This window comes from Lithobates pipiens, unplaced genomic scaffold (genome assembly GCF_037356315.1).
Source record: "Lithobates pipiens isolate NorthernLeopardFrog02 unplaced genomic scaffold, aLitPip1_a1.2 Scaffold_23, whole genome shotgun sequence".
Taxonomy (NCBI): domain Eukaryota; kingdom Metazoa; phylum Chordata; class Amphibia; order Anura; family Ranidae; genus Lithobates; species Lithobates pipiens.
This window is the reverse complement of record NW_027507785.1, coordinates 201,284,307-201,306,725: the sequence shown is the minus strand read 5'-3', so window position 1 is coordinate 201,306,725 and position 22,419 is coordinate 201,284,307. Positions and strand designations below refer to the sequence as shown.

Genomic DNA, 22,419 nt, shown 5'->3' with positions numbered 1-22,419 from the left:
AAAATGGTATGTAAAGCCAACTGTATTGTGTAACATACAAAGGATGTGTTAGTGCCAATTCCCCCATGAATGGACAGCTGTCAGAGTGCTTTACCTCTCTGGCAGCTGTTTGTTCCCGATTGGGGTAGGTGGAGGTGTGGTGTGCAATTCAGCTCATCATCCACAGCTCCCTTGTTTTTGTACAAGCTTTGCTGTACAGTGACACTGTCTAGTACCTATCTGGGGATAGATACACCCAAAGAGTAGCATTAGAAAGAGCTCCAAACCAACAGTGAACAAATTATCCACTACTGGTTTGATGCTCTTTGCGCGGTTTATTGTCTAGATCAGGGTTTCTGAATCCTAGGGTTCCACAAGAAGTCCCCAGGGGTTTCCGCTACAATCTACCTATTGACTAGAGGTGATGGTTAGATTGCGAATACTCTATCATGATGTGCTCCTACCCTGCATACAGAGCGGTGCAGTTCCCCACGGACACTCCCCTCCTATCCATCCCAGGCACTTGTATGTGACATCACATAAGATGGAAAGAGAAGTCCGGAGATTTTTAGTGTGCCAGAACAGGACTCTACCATAGCAGCTTTCCAGCACTACAAAGAATGCAATAGGAAATACAAGAGTACCTTTAGGGCTGCAAAAATAGAACACAAGAGACACAGGAAAAGGAAAAGTAAAATGAATCCCAAGATTTTTTTAAAAAAATATATCAATAGAAAAAAAAAACAATGGCAGAGGGTATTGGTTACAAGTGACAAGCAGAAGGCAACTATGCTTTTAATATGAAAAAGGAGTGCTAGAAAAGACAAGATGGTGATATTAACAGCACAGCAGGGAGTGTACCCATGTGCATAATTGTGCGCAGCCTACTGCATTAGAGTGTGCACCCCAAAGCTCAAACACACATGCCTTTCTATGCAGTCTCAGCTGTACTGGACAGTGAATGAATTGGAATTGCTCTGTGCTGAGCGGCTTCCTGTTCATTCACAAAATGAAGCATAGTAAACAGTTTATTATGCTTCGGTTGTAAATGAACACAGTGATTGAGTGTGTTCTCTGTGTTCATTTAGAAAAGGAAGGGGCTGATAAATGACATTTACTAACTCCTTCGCCCACTCTCCATTCTGAAACATCCCCCGCAGCAGCCAGGGGGAGAGGAGATGACAGGGAAACCAGTAGCGCTGTGGGGGGGGCGTAACATTGGGGGGGGAAAGCCCAGGCACTAGGGGGAATTTGCACTGCATGTAAAGATTAGGGTGCGCCCCGGCACATCTGGCATACCCCCTGTGCACGCCAGTGTGGCTAACAAAAGCCAGTGCTCTCAAAGGATAGAAAAACGTAATGCAAACAAATCACCAGAACCAGATGGTTTACACCCTAGAGTCCTCAAAAAAGTTAGCCAGGTCATTGCTAGACTGCTATTCCTAATCTTTAAGGAAAGACTGATCAGAATGGTATCAGTGGACAATTGGAAAGCCAACGTGGTACGAATATTCAAGAATGGATCGAGATAGATACTTGGAAACTACAGGCCAGTCAGCCTAACATCAATAGTTTGCAAACTGTTGTAGGGATGATAAGGGCCCATATCCAAGAATTTGCTGATAATAGTACTAGTAGTAACCAGCATGGATTTATTAAAAATCGTTCTTGCCAGACAAACTTATTAAGATTCTATGAGTAATCGAGCTGTAATCTGGATAAAGGAAGGCTTGTAGATGTGGTGTATCTAGACATCACCAAAGCATTTGACACAGTACCCCAGTAACGCTTAATCCACAAATTGAGGTCTATTCAAATTGATGACTGTGTATGTGCCTGGGTAGAAAACTGGTTGCAATTGCCTGTCTAGAGGGTAGTGATAAATAGAAAGGTCTGGAGTTATAAGTGGGGTACCACTATGACCAATCCTGTTTAACTTTTTCATAAATGATATAGAGGTTGGGATAGTTTTGTTTCAGTGTTGATGATACAGAGTTATACAGAGGGCAGGATGCGATACGGAGGCTGTGGAGCTCCTTTGCTGCACAATCTGTGGTTTCAGCGGGAGGTGTCACCAATTTAAAAAAACTTGAAACTGGGCATCGTACCAAACACAATATACAGGAACATGGGAAGTGGTAGAGACAAGCATACACGATGGAACTGGAGTCTTTATATAACCTTAGCAACTATGAGACAGAGGTAAGTTTCAAAGTATAACTGAAGGCAAAACTTTTTTTTTTTGGGTTTGGATAGAGTGGAGAGGAATTAGAAGGCTTGTCAGTTTTTATTGCCATCTGTGCTCCTGTTCAGGAGATTTACCTTCTCGATTTATCCTGTTTACCATTATTATTGAAAGTGAAAGTAAAAGAAAATCCAATATTTTGGATTGTCCCCAGAAAAGTAATAGAGGGTAAATCTTCCAATGGGGACACTAGTTCTGGTGACCTAGGGGTCCCCAAGGAATTCCATTAATTTGCAAATTTCCTCTCACTTCTTGTTTGGCTATGGTAGAGGAAGTGGGAAAAAAAATCTCTACAAATCGGACACAGATGGCAGGAAAAAAAGAATGGCAGGGGTTATTACCCTCCTCTACTCTATCCAAAATAAAAAAGGTTTGCCTATAGTTCTACTTTATTTAATTAATCTATTATTATTATTTAATGCGGTTTCAATTGAATATTGTTATATCAACAGCTCGCTGATCACACTAATGTTCTCTGAGCTATATATCTGCACATTATTTCAGAGTTTCCTCCAAGGTAGAAAAGGTTGAGAAACTTGGCCTAGATCTTTTCTCTGGAACTGCTGGAAGGCTCTTGTTTTACAAGCACCCTCACCTCTCACTCATGGCATCAAAGATGAAGACAGGTGTAAAGAAAGTTGCAAGTAGAATATCCACCACCAATTGGATGAAGGCTTACCGGAAAGCTTGGACTCAAAAGTAAGTACCCCTGATGAGTCAACAAGGCTTGTGGTGAAGTACATCAAAAGATGAGGGCATCCATGTTGACGACCTCCGGCTTAGAAGTCAGATGTTCCCACGATCCTTCTGATGGCTCTCAAGGGTAGACAATTATGGAGCGGGGTGTGCAATTCCATGAAAAGGGTATTTATTAAAATAAGGAACACTCACATTTAAAGATAAAAAAAAAGTACTTTGGTACAAATGACACAATGGCATCAGCCAATATTTAAGCATTTTGCCGAGGCACCTCTGAAGAAATCTAAAGGCACCCTGGTCGAAAAATGTTGGTATAGTGGATTTCAAGAGGCCAATACCAAGACAAATTTATGTACTGTTAACGGCTGCTTTTAAAGCTGTAATAAACACAAGCAAAAAAACATATTGCAGTTTACCAATTCACAAATGTGGTGGCTGAAATTTTTTGGCTTTTTTTTCTTCATTTTAACTTGGTGATTCAGAAGGTAAGCCAGCTAAAGTGTCAGAGAGTTGAGACAAACCATTTAACACAACTGTCCCCAACCTTTGTGGCACCGGGGACAGGCTGCATGGAAGAAAATTTGTTCCAAGGCCCGGTGGGTTAGGGCCTTCGGGGGGGGGGGGGGGGGGGTCAGGGGCGACGTGGGGGGGCATACAATTCTTTGCGGCAATGGCTGGTGTTAGTGCTTCAATCAACAGGGTACCATGCTTGATATGGTGTCAGGGTGATTGAAGTGCATTATTTCTATTCTTACATTGTAGTAATAATGATAAATGTAATAGTTCAACTCACCATAATGCCGAATCAGTGGGAGCCCTGAGCGTGTCACTTGCCACGTCGCCTTCCACCAGATGCGGAAAGTCACTTGCCACATTGCCTGTCACCAGATGTGGAATGTCACTTGCCATGCTGCCCGCCATCACTGCACTGGTGGCAGCACTGGTCCATTTAGCCCAGAGGCAGGCCACTGTGCAGAGGTGGGTTCCAAATGCGCCTTTGCTTCACCCCATTCAGAATAGCAGCACCGGTTCTGGCTGTAGAATGGAGAGGAATATGGAGGTTGTCATTGCTCAGTCTGAAAATGTCAGGTGCCGGGCTGCCATGCTGGTCTGAACCCCCCATGTAGATCTGAAGCGGTGCACTGGCTACATGCTCTCCCAGGCACGGAGAATCAGACCCCAGGGACAGCCAGGCACTCAGCATTTTCAGGGTGATCTCTCAGACCTCCAGCAAGCACTGAGTGGAGCACCCCTTATGATGTCAGGCAGACAGCTGAGGGGGTGAATTACAAGTCCCAGCACACCCCACCTCTACTCCCACATACAGCTCACCTGTCACTGATGACCTCACATCTCTGTGGGATCGCCCCTCTGGATGTAGCAGGGTGTCTCCCTCCTTAATGCTGCAGCCAGTCTCGCCTGGCAGAGAGGATCCGGGATGCCTTCAGCCGTCACTCTCTGGCTCCACCCACGGGCATTCCTGATTAGCTGTCGGGGGGGGGGCAGAATCTGTGCCACTGAACAAGGAGAGCCCTATGCTCAGTTTTCTCACAGCGAGAAGCCGCAAGAGAGCGGTGATGCGGGGCGTGCAGTGAGATGATGTCATCTCTCTGCTCCCTGCTGCACCTCCGACACTGAGACTGACAGAACACCGGCTGTGAGGGCAGAAGAAGAGTGGTGATTCCCTCCCCTCCCGCTCGCTTCTTCCACCCACCCAGCTCTTTCATGCTTGCCGCCCAGGTGTCTCATGCTGGTGGCCCGCACCCACGGCCCAGTGGTTGACGACTCCCGATTTAAAACTTACACGGGTGCTTGCAATGGTCTGCTCTTATTCATTTAATGTTGCTGTAACTGCTTGAAGGGGTAGTAAATGCTATTTTTGAACTTGTGTCTACAGGCAAGCCTATAATAGTTAGCTGGGGTTCAAACTATAGCGAACACGTATGGCTGTACTCGCATTAGATTGGCACAAAAAAGGTGCAGGGACATTTTTTTCCTCGCACTGGAATCGGATCGCATGGGTGTTCACACTCATACTATTTGATTCCAATCTGAAGCCACGGTTCGCACTGCGATCTGTGAACGGATCTGGGGGTGTCATTGAGAGCAGTGTGAATTGCCTGCGGGAGAGCATTGGAATTGTGCTGGGTCCTGCATTGCTATAGTGTGAACCCAGGCTCAATCTTTTAGTCAAGTCCATGTAATCTGATGGTCTAACACAACCCTTCTCCCTGACAATGCTCATGTCCAAAGGGTGTCTCCGTTGCTCCTCCATCTGGAGTTGAGATACCCCTAGACAGGAAGTGTGTTATTGAAATATATGAAATTTTTATTTTTAGGTTTAAATACTGCTTTAAGGTTTTAGCAATTAATGCAAACCTACAATAAATGAGTGTATTTTATATCTGCGTCAGCTTTAAAATCAAGGTGTTCAGCTTATACCCAAAATGTGTTATAAATACATAAATCATTGTATTCCTGGGTGTATAGTATGTATTTAGAATAATGATCTTATATCAGCTGCAAAGTGAACAAAGAAAATTTTATTCATAAATTGACAATTTCATTTACATACCATTGTCACAATAATTTCACTGTAAGATATGAAATAATGTCTTTGGTGATTTGTTACAGTGAACAAACCTGTAAACCACATACACCGCATCACAGCTCTCTCTTTTTAATGATTTACACTCACGCTTATTCAAACATTTGGAAGTGGTCGGACTCATGTAAACTTCTAACAACAAAAACACTGCTGGCCAGATGTTTTGAGGTCTTTCCAAAGTATTTTCCGGTCCCATGGCTTATGGTATTGACTATCAAAGGATCATAATAGTACAGTAATGCACAGTAAAACATTTGAAAGGCCACATATGGAAAAACATATTGCGCTAGGGTGATCTACACCCTTTAAAATGACCGCACTCACTTTCACTTTTTAGATCAGTTCTTCAGTATTGAACAATGATGAATGCAGCAAAAGACAAATGAAAGCATGAAGCTATATGAACATTGGTATTATTAAAGAGTCCTAGGATTGCCAGTGGATTTGATGACATGCTAATTTTAAGGACAAATATAATTAAAACAGTGTGGCCAAACGCGAGTTGAAATTCATCTGCTTTGTCAGAATTTTCGATCTATGTACAGGCAGGGTGGTTTTACAGAAGTTGGTCTAAAGCCTCATACACACAATCGGACTTTGTACAAACTTTCCCGTGGACTTTTGTACAAAGGGCGTAGTCCACAAGTTTGTATTGCATACACGATCAGACTTTTTAGGCAACAAACACGAACGTAGTGACGTTTCAATGCACTGATGACACTTCAAAAGAGGACGTTCAATTACTCCAGCGCCACCTTTGGTCAACTTCTGTATTGTTGTCTGATCTTTTGCATTGGTTCTGAGGATGCATCTTTGTACCTTGTACAAAAGTCCAATGGTTTTGCGTACACACGATCAGACTTTGCTCCATCGGACTTATGTTGTTAAAAAGTTTGTCCATTCGCACAGCCAACAAAAGTCCGATGAAAAGCGGAAAAAGTTTGTCCGATGGAGTGTGCACGCGGTCGGATGTTGCTCCAAAATTTGCATGTTTGTTGTCAAAAAGTCAGATCGTGTGTACGGGCCTTTATAATCAACTTTTGTACAACTGCCCTGTTGGATTTTGTTGCTTGATCAGCTGGCAGCGGGGACAGAATACAATAGCTCAGCAGGGAGGATTCCCTAATCCACCTCGAATATGTATATAGGAGAATAGACTAATTTTTTTTTTCTTCGATTCATGTATGGGCTGCATTTAGGCCCATAAGCCAACAGCCCAAACAAGAACTTTTTTTTCACCCGTGTTCGTAAGTTAGAGCAAGGGTAGGCAATCTTGGCACTCCAGCTGTGCCGAAACTACAAATCCCAACATGCCTTGAACTAGAGAGTCAATTTGAGCATCAGTGTAATAACATTCTAACACATGAACTAGTGTAGCACTTTTACTGCAGTGTGGACTTGGTCACTAGTAGAGCAGGATTAGCTTAAAAGAGTATAATGTCTCATCATGGGCTATGCTAGCTATCTTTAAGAGGCCTGCATCCTCATTTAGGGTATGTTCACATCAGTCACTTTGTTACAACACAGTGGGTGGTGTATGGGCTGACCAAGATTAATGCAGTGATAATGCGTCAAACTCGGTGCAGTGCGCGGTTACCTTTTTTCCCCCCATTGATCTCTATGAGAGAGTGTTTGACAATCGGTGTCGTCTCTTAAATTCTGCAACCCGATTTAAAAGCAAAGGATCATGGCATGTATACAGGCCTGTCAGGCTGTAATGTTAGAATCTGGGGGAGGGGGAGGCAGTAAACCATGGACTTGGACTCCGACCACTTATGTGAAAGAGCCTCAACTCTACAAACAGCAGAGACTGGCACTCGATATTTGCTGGCACAATCTGATTTTCTTTATATTCACCAAGGCCTTTCAACAAGTACTGGGAGAAGAGTGACATACAAATAAAAATATTCTCTGTGTACATTGTTTCGGTAAAAAAGCAACGTCTACCAGCGTTCACAATGGTCTACCGAAGGTGTGTGTGGACGGAATCCCAAATTACTTATAGGGTATTTCTAAAAACATACATTCGTTGTAGCTGAAATAAAACTGGAGTGGTAATTTTGGTGCATCCATTTTGGACCCCTACACCATTTACACCTTCAAAAACTAAAATGATAAAGACCTGTAAAATGACATTATCAGATAAAATGTAATATAATATACTTGAAAATACTATCTAATAGATAAACCCCATTAAACGAAATAAAAACAATTTCAGTTCACCATAAAACACAATTCATACCCCGAGCCCGATCTCTAAAGCTAACCCACAACCTGAAAGTCAGGCTGTTATTAGAGACACATAGGGGCTACCAATGCCTTCATACTGTGAAACCCTGTTTGTCTGGCTGTTATGTTGCTGTGCTGCCTTTGCTGCTTTTAAAGTGACTCAACCCGAGCAAGTATGCAGATCAACAAAATCAGAAGGTGTGATCAAATCAGAGGTAACAGCCAGGAACAGAACATATGCAAAATACCCGTTACTTATAAAGCAAAGGGGTTACAAGAACTCGTTCTACCTGGTTCATGTTTGTTGGACATATTTCTCTATAGAGTTTTCTCACTCCGACTATTTGATTGGCCTGCTTCACCTGACCCCTGTGCCTTACCATCTGGTACAATATTTCTGATTCTATGGAGATGACAAACTGGTAACTATGAAGGGAAATGGGCGCAAGTATTGCTCCTGTAAAACACTGACTGCTAGTATATATATGCCAAAACACCAACTAGTAAATATTTCACTACGCAAGGTGAGAATGTGGTTGTTTTGCCAGGTAAAATATATAATTACTACGAGAAGGTAGTAATAAAAAAAAAAAAAAAAAATAAACAGCTATGGATATGTGCACCTACTGCTAGTACCAATATATATATTTTTTATAACAGCAGAAAGAATAATGAAGTTGTCCACAGTAGGAATTTTTTTTTCTATCCCCAACCCAAAAAGTAATAGCTACATTCACCTTAGTGTGCACTAATATGTAAAAGACCCAATATAAAAGGCATACGGATGGAATACCATCCATTGTGACAATTCGCAAAATCATTGAAAAACTAGTTGTATTTTTCACATTCAGTATTACAGAGTGTTCCTGTAATATCACCATATCCCCAGCCCAGTTCCTATAAATATATGCCCAATTGCCCTACTCACTAGTACTACAAAAATACCACTACCCTTCAAAACCTTATCTTGGCACTATGGTGTCCCTGGAAGAGTCTGTGTCTCCATCACTGGCTCAGGGGAAACTGAGCAATGTCATGTCCCTTGGATATCATGCCTTCACCCACAACTCTTAAGTTCTGTGCAAATACCACTATCCTCATTCTTATCCAAGCAACAAAATGACAAATCCTACCCCGTTTGTTCTCCAGGACAGGAAATGAAGGTAAATATTTGCAATGGGATACAGACAGCAAAAAAAAAAAAAAAAATCCAACAATAATTTATATTATATTATACATATGTGTGGATTTTATCTAACCCCTACACTATTCCCAAGCTAAGTTATATAAAAAACAAAAAAGAGAGAGATATTTTGCTTTAACCTTCTTCAATACTGGCCACTTTTGCCCCCTTCCTTCCCAGACCAATTTTCAGCTTTCAGCTCTCTCACACTTTCAAAAAGAATTGTGCGGTCATGCAATGCTGTACCCAAATGAAATTTTTATTATTTTGTTTGCACAAATAGGAGCTTTCTTTTGGTGGTATTTATTCAAGACTCAGTTTTATTTATTTTTTTGCGATATAAGCGAAAAAAAGAGCATAAATTTGGAAAAAAAAAAAAAAAAAACAATATTTTCTTTATTCTGTTTTTAAAAAAATCCAATAAAATCAAATTTTTTTACATTTAAGCCAAAATTTATTCTGCTACATGTTTTTGGTAAAAAAAAAAAAAATCCTGTTATTAAGTGTATAATAATTGGTTTGTGTGATCACGGACATATGTACGCAAATGATCATGTACAGATGTGCGCAGGTGATTACGGACATATGTGTGCAAATGATCATTGGGACATGTGATTTTGCGTTATATATGTGGGGGACATGTGTTTTGGGGATCATTACTATGTGGGGACCTGTGTTTTGGGGACATGTGTTCTTACTTTGTGTGTTTTTACTGTGTGGTGACACTAGATTGGTGATCAGTGAGTAAAGAGCTGTAAAAAACAGCTCATACTCACTGATCACGGCCATCATATGATCAGGAAGGCCAATCACAGAGCCCTCCTGCCGATTTAAGATGTGGCGTGTCCGGGTGACATGAGCGCATTGGTGAAAAATGTGGGTATAAATTTACAAACTATGGAAGATAAAAAAATATGTTTGAGCATACCAAGTGTCATTTCAGTTGCATGTCTTCATTGACTTGGGTTGGCATGAATTGTGTAAAAATGCAGACCTGCATTTTTACGCAACGTACCACACCTCACTGTATATTATATTGACACTCAAAGTAAAAAAAAAATAAATAAAAAAAAAATAAAAAAAAACAGGAAACGGCGTGATGTATTGTAACAAAACATCACACTGCCCCTGTACAATGTACACCAGCACATATGTGTTTTGGGACACAGGCTGATTTGAAAGAGCTCTAAAGAACAAATTAAAGAATGATAAGAGGACAATAGTCAGGATGCTTTCTCATAATAAATATTTAAACTCACGTAGCAAAAAACGATCCTGCCAAAATTAATTCTTTTCATTTCAGGAAGTATGGAGGGTTAGAACCCCATCAGGTTTATATTGTATCCCTGATAGAGGGATTCACCCTTTCCATTTGTCTTGGTGACCACTAGGAGGAGAATCTTCCAATGGAGACATTTTCTTCCTTTGACAACTGTTAGGGATAATTAAGGGTATACCAAGGCATGGTTCACCCCCTTGGTCTGGTTCATTTGTGTAGAAAGGTTACTCCTAACTGCGCCTGGGACCACCTGAAGAGGTGGTCCTGGGCATGGTTCACTTGTGGTCCAGTATGGTTCGCTTTAGTGTGAGTGCCAATCGTGTCTGCGTAAAGAACTCTCCATAGATCACGGAGCACAGAAGCAGGGATCACTGAGGCAATGATGCAAGTGTGCTCAGGAACTCTTCTTTACAGCCCAGTGTGATTGCAGACCCACAGGAGGAAAGGAGAGGGGGAACAATCAACTCGGGCACAGTTCAGTTAAACCATGCCGATTGTGAGTACACCAGTAAATGGCACCTTTCAGTTTCTTGTGGCTTTAGGACAGAAAGTAAACAGAAATTTCTCGAAAAGGGACAAAACAGCAAAAATAAAAACAAAATGTATAGGGGTTGTAAAATTTCTCTGCTTTACCTAAATTAAAGTTTTGGCTTTAGATATACTCCAATGCCTACGCACATGATAGTTAACCAATGTTTAAATATGGTTGGAAGACATTCCCGATGACCTTTTTACTTCTATAAAACAAATTATGCATTTATAAAGTTTGCACTTCATATAGAACACTTTAAAAAAAAAAAAAAAACTAAAGATATACTCAGGACATTAAGAACTCTTTGGTATTGGCTACTGAATATTGAATTTCTAATAACAGACTGCGTATAACAATTCTACATGATAAAAAGGACAGAAAAAAAAAATGGCAAAAATTAGAAAAAGTGGCTATAAAAAAAAAAAAAAAGAACACAAAGCTTGTTTATACTCAAGATTTTGCATAGTTTTACAGGCAACTGTATTTCATAAAAAAGTGCAAAGATCATTGGTATTTGGTACCTCTTAACCAATCAGAAGTCATTCTCATTAGTCTGACTATACAAATCTGCTGGATGGCGATACTTTGTTGCCAAGGTCTACTGCACAGCAAAAGTTTTCACAGAAATCAAATAAAGCCTGAAGCAAGACGGGACATTGATTTTTGCGTGCCTCATTAAAGCTTTTATTTTGTTAAAGAGAATTTGACATAATTACTAATCAAGCTTGTTTTTTTTTCTCCCTACCTATTTGTGTGATAGGCTCCCTGCTTTTCCTGAAAGCCTACACAAAATTTAAAGTAAAATTTCAGGTACCTACTGACACCAGTGAGATGCTTAAAAAAAAAAACCAAAAAAAAAAAAAACACACAATTAGCAGTCAGCTGAATAGAAGTGCTGGCAAAACAAAAATATAATTAAGTGTATCTAAACCCATGTACAAAAATGTAATATTGCAGCTTACTCATTCTTCGATATAGGAGGCTGAAATTTCTTTTTTTTTTCATGCTTTTTGGCACCTAGTGAACTGCCCAGTAAGTCTAATTTTTAAACTTCCTTTAAAGCAGAACTCAAGGCACAGATACTTACCTCGCTGGCACCAGCATCTAGTGCCCAGCTTCTTTCAGTTGCCGATCTTTGGCCATCTTGATTGACCGACATGGGAGTGACATCATCACGCAACAATATATGCGCAGCTCAGTGTACACTCTACAGGGGATTGCAAACAGGCAGGTAAGTGCATTTTATTGCATGTTTCTTCTGCAATAAAAAGCCTGCCGGTTTGCAGTTTTTCACTTTAGTTCCACTTTAACATCAAGCTGTCCAGAAAAATGTCAGAGGGTTAAATTGATTTAACCCTGACAGGAGTGCTTGCAATGGTCAGCTTTTAGCTACAACTTTTATACCAAAAGTAAAACAAAAAAAAAAAAAAAACACAGTTGCCATAACTGCTTAAAGTGGTAGCAAAAACAAAATATAACCCAAGTCCCCTCCAACTTAATGGCATAATGTGCTAGTATACACGGTGTTGTCACCCCGGGACAAGAATTGTGTTAGGACTACAGAATACACCCCCTCTTTATAACATAAGAGGTGTTCTGTAGCTCACAGGGGACCTGGGCAGAGCTGATAAGACAAGTGCAGAGCACACAGAAATTACAAGCTAGCTAAAATTCTGGCAGGAACAACAGGTTATTTTTTTCTTGCACTTCTAATTATTGGAGAGATAAGTAGACAACACTTCCAATGGTATAGAACAGACCAAAAAAAAAAAAAAAGTAAGTTCATTGTTAGGGTTTACATACACTTTAAGAAGAAAATATTCATTTCTGCTAGAAGGGACTGCTTTTTCTTGACATAAGTGGAGCTGCACTTTAATATTCTACATTTTGGCAGTGTTCCGTTTGCCATGGAGACTTTCAATACGGTCTGCAGCAACACAATCAATACTCACTGCACACTGCTCAGCTCTCAGAATAACACACAGACACACAATGCACACAATGGATTTCCTGAGTGTGAAGGCTGAAGGTTCCCTACTTCTAGATCCCAAGCCGGACCTTCATCTTCTCATACACCACATAGCTGATACTGACAGCGGGGAGTACTTTCAGGAAGTTTGGAGCTATTCCTCTGTACAGGCCCAAAAACCCTTCCTTAGCGATAATCTTGCGGAAGAGGCCTCCCATGCTAAGTTGAGGTGCGCCTTCTATAGATGCTGCAAAAGATGGAAGGAAATTCTTAAATAAAAGCAATGGAAATTACGGAAAACCCCTCTTATAGTTGCCTATTTAAAAGTAGTCCCAATTCCCACCACAAAATGTTTTACTTCAGTGATTTGGCAATAATTTCCACATTTAGCTATATAATTGAAAACAATCACCACATATCATTGACTTCATGGCAACAAGACGATTGGATTATAACTCGAGCTGCACAGCCCACATCTTACCACACCTCACACACATTTTCGGGAAGATTAACAGTTTATGACACCACCAAGGTGTTTTGATTACTTTGACCCTTGTGGGTACTCATTTGAACTGGTAAATAAACTAAGTTGGATGAATGATGAAGTGTGATCAACTGAGGCAAAATGTAATAAATGAAGCAAGTTGATTTAAAATAAATAAATGAATAAATAAAAAAAATAAAAAAGGAAGACGCGTTACTCCATTGTAAAAACAACAGATATCCGCGCTTGGGAAAAAGAACTGCAGCCTCCCTAATTGAGAACACCACCTAGGGGGAGTCCAGAAATAATTAAACTCTAGAGAAGGGGAAGTGGCGTTGTTCAAAAGATGAAAATAGAATCTATGTGTAAATTCAATTAAAAGAAGATAAATTATAATCTACTGATGTGGGTATTGCCAACACACCCTATATAAAGTGAATGGTGCTTCAATCAGAAATAATTAAGACAGATATAAGTATAAAATACAACACATGTGGTAAACAAAAACAAAGAATATAAAATAAAAAAATATGAAAAATATTTTCTGTGTAATGCGTCAACACACAAAACAAAAAAAATGAGGATGAAGTGACATTAGAATTTATCTTCTTTTACTTGAATTTACACATAGGTTCTATTTCCATCTTTTGAACAGTGCCACTTCCCCCTTCTCTAGAGTTTAAGAGTTACTCCATTGAACTTCCTCTAATGCCCCGTACACACGACCAGACTTTTCAACATCAAAAGTCTGACGGAATGATTCCGGCAGACTATTCGAACGTGTGTGGGCTGCAGCGGACTTTTGATTTGCAAAAGTCTGACAGACTTTAGAAATGGAACATGTTTCAAATTTTTCCGACAGAAATCTGCCGGACCCAGAAATCCGCTCGTGTGTGTGCTAGTCTGACGGACTAAAACCGACGTTAGGGCAGCTATTGGCTACTGGCTATGAACTTCCTTATTCTAGTCCAGTCATACGTCATCACGTTCGAATCCGTCTGACTTTGGTGTGATTGTGTGTGGCCAAGTCCGTTCATTCGGAAGGTCCGTCAGAACTCAGTCAGAACTCCGTCAGAACTCCGTCAGAACTCCGTCGAAAGTCTGCCAGACTTAAGTCCTGTCGTGTGTACGCGGCATAACTGCTGAGCTGCTCTGTTCTCCTTGTTGAAGGCTCCAACATGAGGAAGCAAAGCCCTACCACTTCCAAGATGCCTCCCTCCACACAGAGGCAGTGCAGAACAAGGCAGGAATGGTAAGTAGAGAGTAAGAAGGGAAAGACAGCTGCATCGGCGCATGGATACCACAGGCAATATGGTGACCAGGCCTTTGCCCCCTGCCTTTTATTGGGCACAACTTCCAGAGATCAGTTGCTCTTTAATGTGCTAATAAATGTGCAATGTGCCTAAATAGGATAAATCTATTGTGTGTGCAAAACTTTGTGGGAATCTTTTTTTTTTTTTTTTTTTTAATTTAATTAAATTCATTATTTTTGTAATATGATGAAACGGTTGATTACACCACTTTGCTTTATAAATAGGTAAAGCTCTTAAAAATTTATTTTTTGCAGATTTTATTATTATGCCAGATAACACATCCATAATTTAAAATTGAGTTGCCAGAGTGTAGAGCTTAGATATGATTTTGGCACAATGGCTTCATTTTATACATTGTTTTTACAATGGACATGCATACATAATTTTAAAGGTAAACGGCTGGAATGAATTGACAAAGCTACAGTACATCCCTACAGAGGGTACAGGATTGTGGTTTTCTGAATCATGCTTACTTTCACCCCCCTAGTAGAGATCTTCCACCCTTCCTGAGCTTTTCATTGCAGCAAGCTGGTTGTCAGGGAAATACCCATAAAATTTTGGGCTGACCACTAGAACTATACATTCACTCACCGATCCTAAGGGTAATAAAGTGGTCTCAAACCAGATGATTGCAAACCAGTTTGTTCAATATTATTCTAAATTATATAACCTTAGGGAACATTTACCACAGGTGGGCCGGACACACAGAAGGGAGATCATTGCCGAATTTTTACACAAGTACGCTCCTACCCCTATTTCACAGGATGCAGCGACTTCCTTGGAAGGTCCACTCACTGCCTCAGAACTTGAGGCGGCCCTCAAACAGCTGAAACCGGGGAAGAGCCCCGGGCCCGATGGCCTCACTTCCAGCTATTATAAAACTTTCATAGTTTCTTTAAAACAACACTTCTTAGCGGCATTTAATTCAATTTCACCGGATAAACCTCCCCCCAGAGATACTCTTAGGGCGCACATAACGGTGATTCCCAAACCTCATAAAGATGAGTCACAGGTGTCAAACTACCGACCCATTTCCTTACTGAACGTGGATTTGAAAATCTTCGCAAAAATGCTGGCTAATCGCCTTCTCCCCCTCCTTCCCCAGCTAGTTTCCTTGGATCAGGTGGGATTCGTGCCGGGAAGGGAGGGCAGAGACAACACGATAAAAGCGCTCTCTATACACCACTGGCTGACCTCCTCTTCTACACAAAAGGGTTTTTTTCTCTCTCTGGACGCGGAGAAGGCGTTCGACAGAGTGGCCTGGGACTATATGGAAGAGGTACTGCAAAAAGTAGGATTACCTGGTCGCCTGATCTCACTTGTCATGGCTCTATATACGTCCCCTACAGCCCAGGTCAGGGTTAATGGTCATTTGTCGGACGCCTTCTCCGTGTCCAATGGGACCCGTCAGGGTTGTCCACTTTCTCCCCTATTATTCCTCCTTACCTTAGAACCCCTCCTTCGTAAATTGAACTCGAACCCGGACATTAAGGGGATTCAGATTGGTACTATGACACATAAAATTGCCGCATTTGCGGATGATATTCTCCTTTTCCTCTCCGAACCCCTCATTTCCCTACCTAACCTCCTTTCGGACCTTGAAGCCTTTAATGTACTATCCAATCTAAAGATCAATTTTTCAAAATCTGAAGCTCTAAACATATCTTTAAGCTCTGAAATGCTTGATTTATGCCGCCAAAACTTTCCCTTTCGATGGAATGATAAAGCCATCACTTATTTAGGCATCCAATTACCTGCCAATCTGGGAAACTTATACTCAGCAAACTTTGTCCCTCTCCTCCGAACCATCAAGGCAGATCTGGCCGCCTGGTCTACCGGGATGTTCTCCTGGTTTGGAAGAGCCTCGATTATTAAAATGAACATCTTACCTCGTTTGTTATATCTTTTTCAAACGATACCGATAAAACTGCCTCCGGCTTTTTTTAAATCTTTCCAATCCCTCTGTACCGATTTTATTTGGAAGGGACGAAGAGCCAGGTTAAGCTTTTCCAGATTGTCTCTACCAAAAGGCAAAGGTGGTATAAGCCTTCCGGACATTAAGAAATACTATTTAGCTAGTCATGTAGCCAGAATTGTTGATTGGAATCTCCATTCGGAGACCAAAGCTTGGATAAACATAGAAGGCGCTTTTTCCCAGATCCCGCTTAAATCTCTACCTTGGTTACTCCCTGAACATGTTCCTCAAACCTGCACACTACATCCGCTAATTGCGGGTACGTTACATGCATATCGCTCGGCATGTCGAGCTCATCACATTTCTACTCCTCAGGGTCCATTAACCCCTATTAAACTCAACCCAGCCTTCCCGGCTGGACAATCTGATACCTTCCTCTCCGACTTATGGAATACACCCGAGGTTAGGGCTCAATTCTTTTTCTCTAATTCCAGACTATTATCGATTTCCGATCTCCCTACGCGTCCCTCGGGACGTCCCTTTCCAATGTGGGCCTACCTACAAATTAGGCATTTCCTGACAGACCGCCAATTTAAACCGGATTTTGCTAGACAACTTACGCCTTTTGAACAATTGTGCACACAATCGGAACCGCAACGCCACCTCATTTCAGTCATATATGCACTTTTCTATTCGGCTCATAGCTCGAAGGACAATTTGGCAGTTCGCAGTTGGGAAACTGAGTTATCTCTATCGCTATCAGAATCCGATTGGTCTAACATTTATACTCACATTCACAAGGGTTCATCCAATGTCTCGATTCAAGAAAATAGCTTTAAAATTCTTACCAAATGGTATCTCACACCTAACAATTTGCACAAACGTAATCCTACCATATCCCCGGTTTGCTGGAGATGTGCAGACGGCGTTGGTTCCTTCCTGCACATTTGGTGGTCCTGTATACTGCTGCAACCTTTTTGGAGAGAGGTACACCGCCTAATCTGTCAAATTACCACACGCCATATTGACTTCACCCCGGTCCAAATGCTCCTTCATCACTCGACACTCCCATTCAAAACATATCACCGCTCTCTCGTATTGCATTTACTTAACGCCGCTAAAATGTGTATCCCTGTTTTATGGAAATCCACTACACCGCCCTCCATCGATTAACAGAGTCTCCAATGTAGCTGCAATGGAAGATTTAATCGGTCAAGCTAGGGATGCCCCCTCTAAATATTGGGCGACTTGGGCTTGTTGGCATCACTTCCGTAATTCAGCAGAATGTCTCCAATTGTTAACCGGAGTCTCACCACCATGAGGTTTCCAAATCCAATCAGTTGTCCATTGGTTCTCCCTTCTTGGGGGGTTTCTTTTCTTTCCTTTTTTTTTTTTTCTCTCTCCTTCATATAGCCACTTGTCGCACGTGCAGCCCTCTTATAAATACTCACAATGCTAGAGTGGGCGCTGATTTCCCTGCCCGCTTGAGCCGGCCGTAGACCCCTTCTTATGTAGTCCCCTCCTATAGTTTTTTTTCCAACCATTCCGACAGTGATCAGGTGTCTAGTCCTCCATGGATGCTTTTAAATCTGAGTGGCAATCGTTGTTTAATCTCGGTTTTACAATTGAAATATTGATTGGTTACTCAAAATTGCATTTTTTTACAGCCAGATACCTATTACGTGTTGTTGTATAAGTGGTTTCTGTCTGCTACGTTCTATTGTTAGCATTGTTCTTTAACCAATTTTGGTTGCTCAGCTGTTTGTCAGTATTTACATTCTCTGTACCATGTGTATGCTTCAATAAAAGATTTTGCAACAAAAAAAAAAAAAAAAAAAAAATTTTGGGCTGACAAAGAATTCTGATTGGCTGCAAAGTGGAGCAGTAAAAGAGAAAGCGTGCCAGCTTGGCAACATGAAGGACAAAGATCTCTGGACTGTGAGCATGAGCTTAAAGTGGTTGCAAACCCTTACATATACCAAGTGTATTGACTAGCCTCAGGTGATACACAGAGATTAAACAAAACCTCCAAAATAAGTTGTACCTGTTTATCTAAAACCGTCTTTCCTCTACATTCAAAGTGCTGGATTTACACAGGATCTCTCAGCTCTAAAAAGCAAGGGGCAGGGAGCTAAAATTATTGGCAAGAAAGGGCACACCCTTACTTCACACAGCATAAAGGAACAAAGCTGAGGCTGTCAATCAGATGGAGATCCCTCCTCTGTCACCCTTTTTCTCTTGGTGTCAGGAAAACTTGTCTGAAGTGACTCATGCTTATAGCAGAGGAAAGAGAACAGAAATGACATTCCGTGCTTTGAACTGAGACAATAACACACTATAGAGGGGTATGCTTTGTTCGCATTTCATGTCTGAGGTTTACAACCACTTTATGTGTAGTCCATCAAGATCAAGAGATGTAGCCTACCTGGCTTATTCCCAGAGTTCTTCTTTAAAAGCTAAACTCCAGGTAGATATCAAACACAAATTAAGGCAGGTACATTTTAGTAAAACTATTTTAAATGCTACTAATTTAAGTACCTAAAAACTGTCTTGATATCAGTTGTTTCTTAATGCACTGTACAGCAGCACTGCCAAGTGGATTAAAGGACAACAAAGCTCAAGATGGAAGTGACAGTTCCAGTAACCACATCAGGCCTGCAGTGCACATGTGGATAGAGTTATGGCTTTGCAGTATGGTTCTGCTCCCTCTGTGTCCAATCAGCAGGCTAGGATTGGTCTTTGACCAAGCTTTGCTACTGCATGGTGGTTGAGGACCAGTTGTGGTGTGCGGCAGGGTTGCCTAGAGTACAAAGCAATTGCAGAGAGGTACAGATTCTTTGGCAAATTAAACAGTTATCATGTATTTCAATAAATAAAGTTAGTCTTTTGCCAATATTTCGATGAAAACATCATTTTGATAAATCATAAAGACAGACAATGCTCTGCGACATAAAATGGAATGACCATATCAGGTCTTAGGACAAAAACACTATTATACGGAAGCTAATGAAGACAGGCACATTGTATTAATGCCTTCATGGATAAGAAATGAGAATATCTTATCAAATATCAAACTAAGATATGCAATGGAGGTTTTTGCCAAAGCACTGTATTTTCCCAAAAGTCACAAAATCCTGTTTCTGCAGTATGTTTCTGTTGCTAATGAGTTAATCATGGTGTGCGGTAACGCAGATAGTTGCCAGGACCACTATTCAATTTGGCTGTACATCAGGGTGATCAAATCAATCAGTTCTGCCCATTTGGCATCCAGATCACAGGCCGTTCAATGAGTGTTTGTGCTAATGGATGCTGTGCTTACACATACACTCATTGTATGAATTCTGCAAGCCATGATTCAGGCTCCGCTCATTCCACAGGCATACACAATATGCCAATATACATCTTTCCTAAGAAGAGAGAATAGTAGATCCACATATAAGGGGGGGGAAGAATTCCTTGCACAAAAGACCTAATTTTGGTAAAGATAACAAAATCTGATAAATTGTATGTTTACCTTGAGCTTGCATTCTTGTCCTGATGAGAGCCAATGGATAACTGGCCAGTTGGCCACAGGTACTGGAAGCAGTGCCACATCCCAGCAGGACCAGGACCCCTGGGTTGGCAGAATCTGTAGCATATTTTTGCAGCCAAGCATTCTTAAGAGTCTGCAGGAGGAAAATGGGGACAGAAGTTATTTCTGGTAGAAGTCAGCCAGCTAAAAAGGTCAAAAGAGAAAGAGATAGCAAAATATATATTTAGATACAATGTGGATCAGGGATTCCCCTTTCTTCATTTGTATCTCAGGGACACCAGGAAACCAACAGGGTTCTAACAGACATCTGATAACTCCAAAGAGAACCTGTCATCACAGTAACAAACTCCTCCCCTGCACATATTATTCAGGATTTATATAGCGCCAACAATTTACGATTTGGGTGATATTTGGAGGCAATATTGGTGATGTAGCTCGGGGCAGAGTCATGAATGGCTTTGTATGTTGTGGTTAGTATTTTGAATTTAATTCGCTGGGTGATTGGGAGCCAGTGTAGGGATTGGAGGAGAGGACTGGCAGACACTGAGTGGTTGGTAAGGTGGATAAGTCTGGCAGCAGCATTCATGATAGACTGAAGAGGGGATAGCCTATGGAGAGGCAGGCCAATGAGAAGGGAGTTGCAATAGTAAAGGCGAGAGATAACAGGGGAGTGAATGAGGAGCTTGGTGGTTTCATTTGGACTACAATGATACCCTCTGTACCTCATGTGACAGGTCACGCTCCCACCCTGGGCAGAGATTTTCCAGCTCAATGGACAAAAATCTACGATCCAGACAGAGATCTTCACTGAGGCGGTTTACTCAGCGCTTAACCAAGGCATGTGCAAAGTCCAGCCCGCGGGCCAATCGCAGCCCGCGGTCCGGTTTTGAATGGCCCGCCTGGTGTGCTGCGGGATCAGGGCTGTCAGATGAGCCAATCCCCAGCACTATGAGAAGCTGTATGTCTGTATGTATGTGCATGTATGCATGTCTGTGTGTGCATGTATGTCTGTATGTACATGTCTGTCTGTACTTGTGTGCGCATGTATGTGCATGCATGTATGTCTGTATGTAGGTGCGTGCATTTATGTCTGTATGTAGGTGCGTGCATTTATGTCTGTATGTATCTGTGTGCATGTGTCTGTATGTATCTGTGTGCATGTGTCTGTATGTGTGCATGTGTCTGTATGTATGCATGTATGTATATGTCTGTATGTATCTGTATATATGTGCATGTGTCTGTATGTATGTACGTATATATGTATTTGTCTTTATGTGTGTGTGTGTGCATGTTATTTTAATCCAGACCCCCCCCATTCTTGTACCATCAGAACTGCTTTTCTGGGGCTTGTGTGTGTGATAGCAGCCAGGACTGCTGCTCCTCTGAAAAGCAATCCATACACAGATCGCTTTTCAGAGGCATTTGGAAGGTGGTAAAGAGGCATTATGTTGACTCCTCACCACCTGTTTAAGCCTGTAATTGCAGCATCACTATACCACAACTGTTCAATCCACACAGTTACGGGGTAGTTGCAGTGCAGGCCCATTCACCCTAGGTATACCTCCAGCTGCAGCCACAGCATGTGTACACCCCCAGCTTCTCCCTCTGCAGCTAAAGTGGGAGAAGTTGGGGGTGGTAAAAACAGCTTAACCATGTGGTTTTACTTCCCCTCCAACAAGCTCTTGGTTCACATCCGTGTGGCTGCATGCTGCGTGTAGGGCAGCCCATTCATTTCAATGGGCTTCCCTACCCACAAAAATGAAGAGAAAGAAGTCCCTGAGCTTTTTTTTTTTTTTTATTGCACGGCACCAAAAGCACCCCACGTTTCCAATATGTGGGGTGCCATTAAGAATTAACGGTACCCCTAAAGAGCAGAGCATTCGTCTGTGTGTTGGGAACGAGCTCGGCAAAGGCAAGAGAATTCTTGTATGGCAGTGTATTAGTGCTCGAACTACCAAATTCAACCAAATTTTAATGGTTCAAAGAATTTCAGGCAAAATGGTCGGCCCTCACACATGTTCACTTCATCAAATCTGGCCCTCTTTGAAAAAAGTTTGGACACCCCTGGCTTAACCCTTTACACACAAACAGTAAAAACGTACCAACATGTAACAATGTCCGTGGCACCCATTGGGATGGATTTACTAAAACTGGAGTACGTAAAATCTGATGCAGCCCTGCATAGAAACCAATCATCTTTCAGGTTTTATTGTCAAAGCTTAAATGAACAAGCTGAAATTAAAAGCCAATTGGCTACAATGCACAGCTTCACCAGATTCTGAGTGCTCCAGTTTTAGTAAATCTCCCCCATAGTCTAGCCAAACCGGAAGATACCAGTTCACAAATATGGCAGTGTTCTTCAACGGAGGTAAGGATTCTTTTATTTCTTCTTATAGAGCATTTACAAGATCAGCCAAAATTATTTTTAAAAATCCTTTTAGTGAAAGAAAAT

General features: G+C 41.5%; 1 protein-coding gene across 1 annotated transcript in view; it reads right to left on the bottom strand.

Annotated features, from left to right (window-relative positions):
- Window positions 1-5,446: 5,446 nt before the first annotated feature.
- The window catches only part of SLC25A24 (solute carrier family 25 member 24), a 68,331-nt gene continuing 51,358 nt past the window's right edge, over window positions 5,447-22,419 (bottom strand). Inside the window, exons 9-10 of the mRNA XM_077452770.1 lie at window positions 19,950-20,100; window positions 5,447-12,970 (exon numbers count right to left, since the gene is read on the bottom strand). Coding sequence (XP_077308896.1) covers window positions 12,795-12,970; window positions 19,950-20,100 — 327 coding nt within the window. The 3' untranslated portion in view covers window positions 5,447-12,794. The remainder of the gene's footprint in view (window positions 12,971-19,949; window positions 20,101-22,419) is intronic.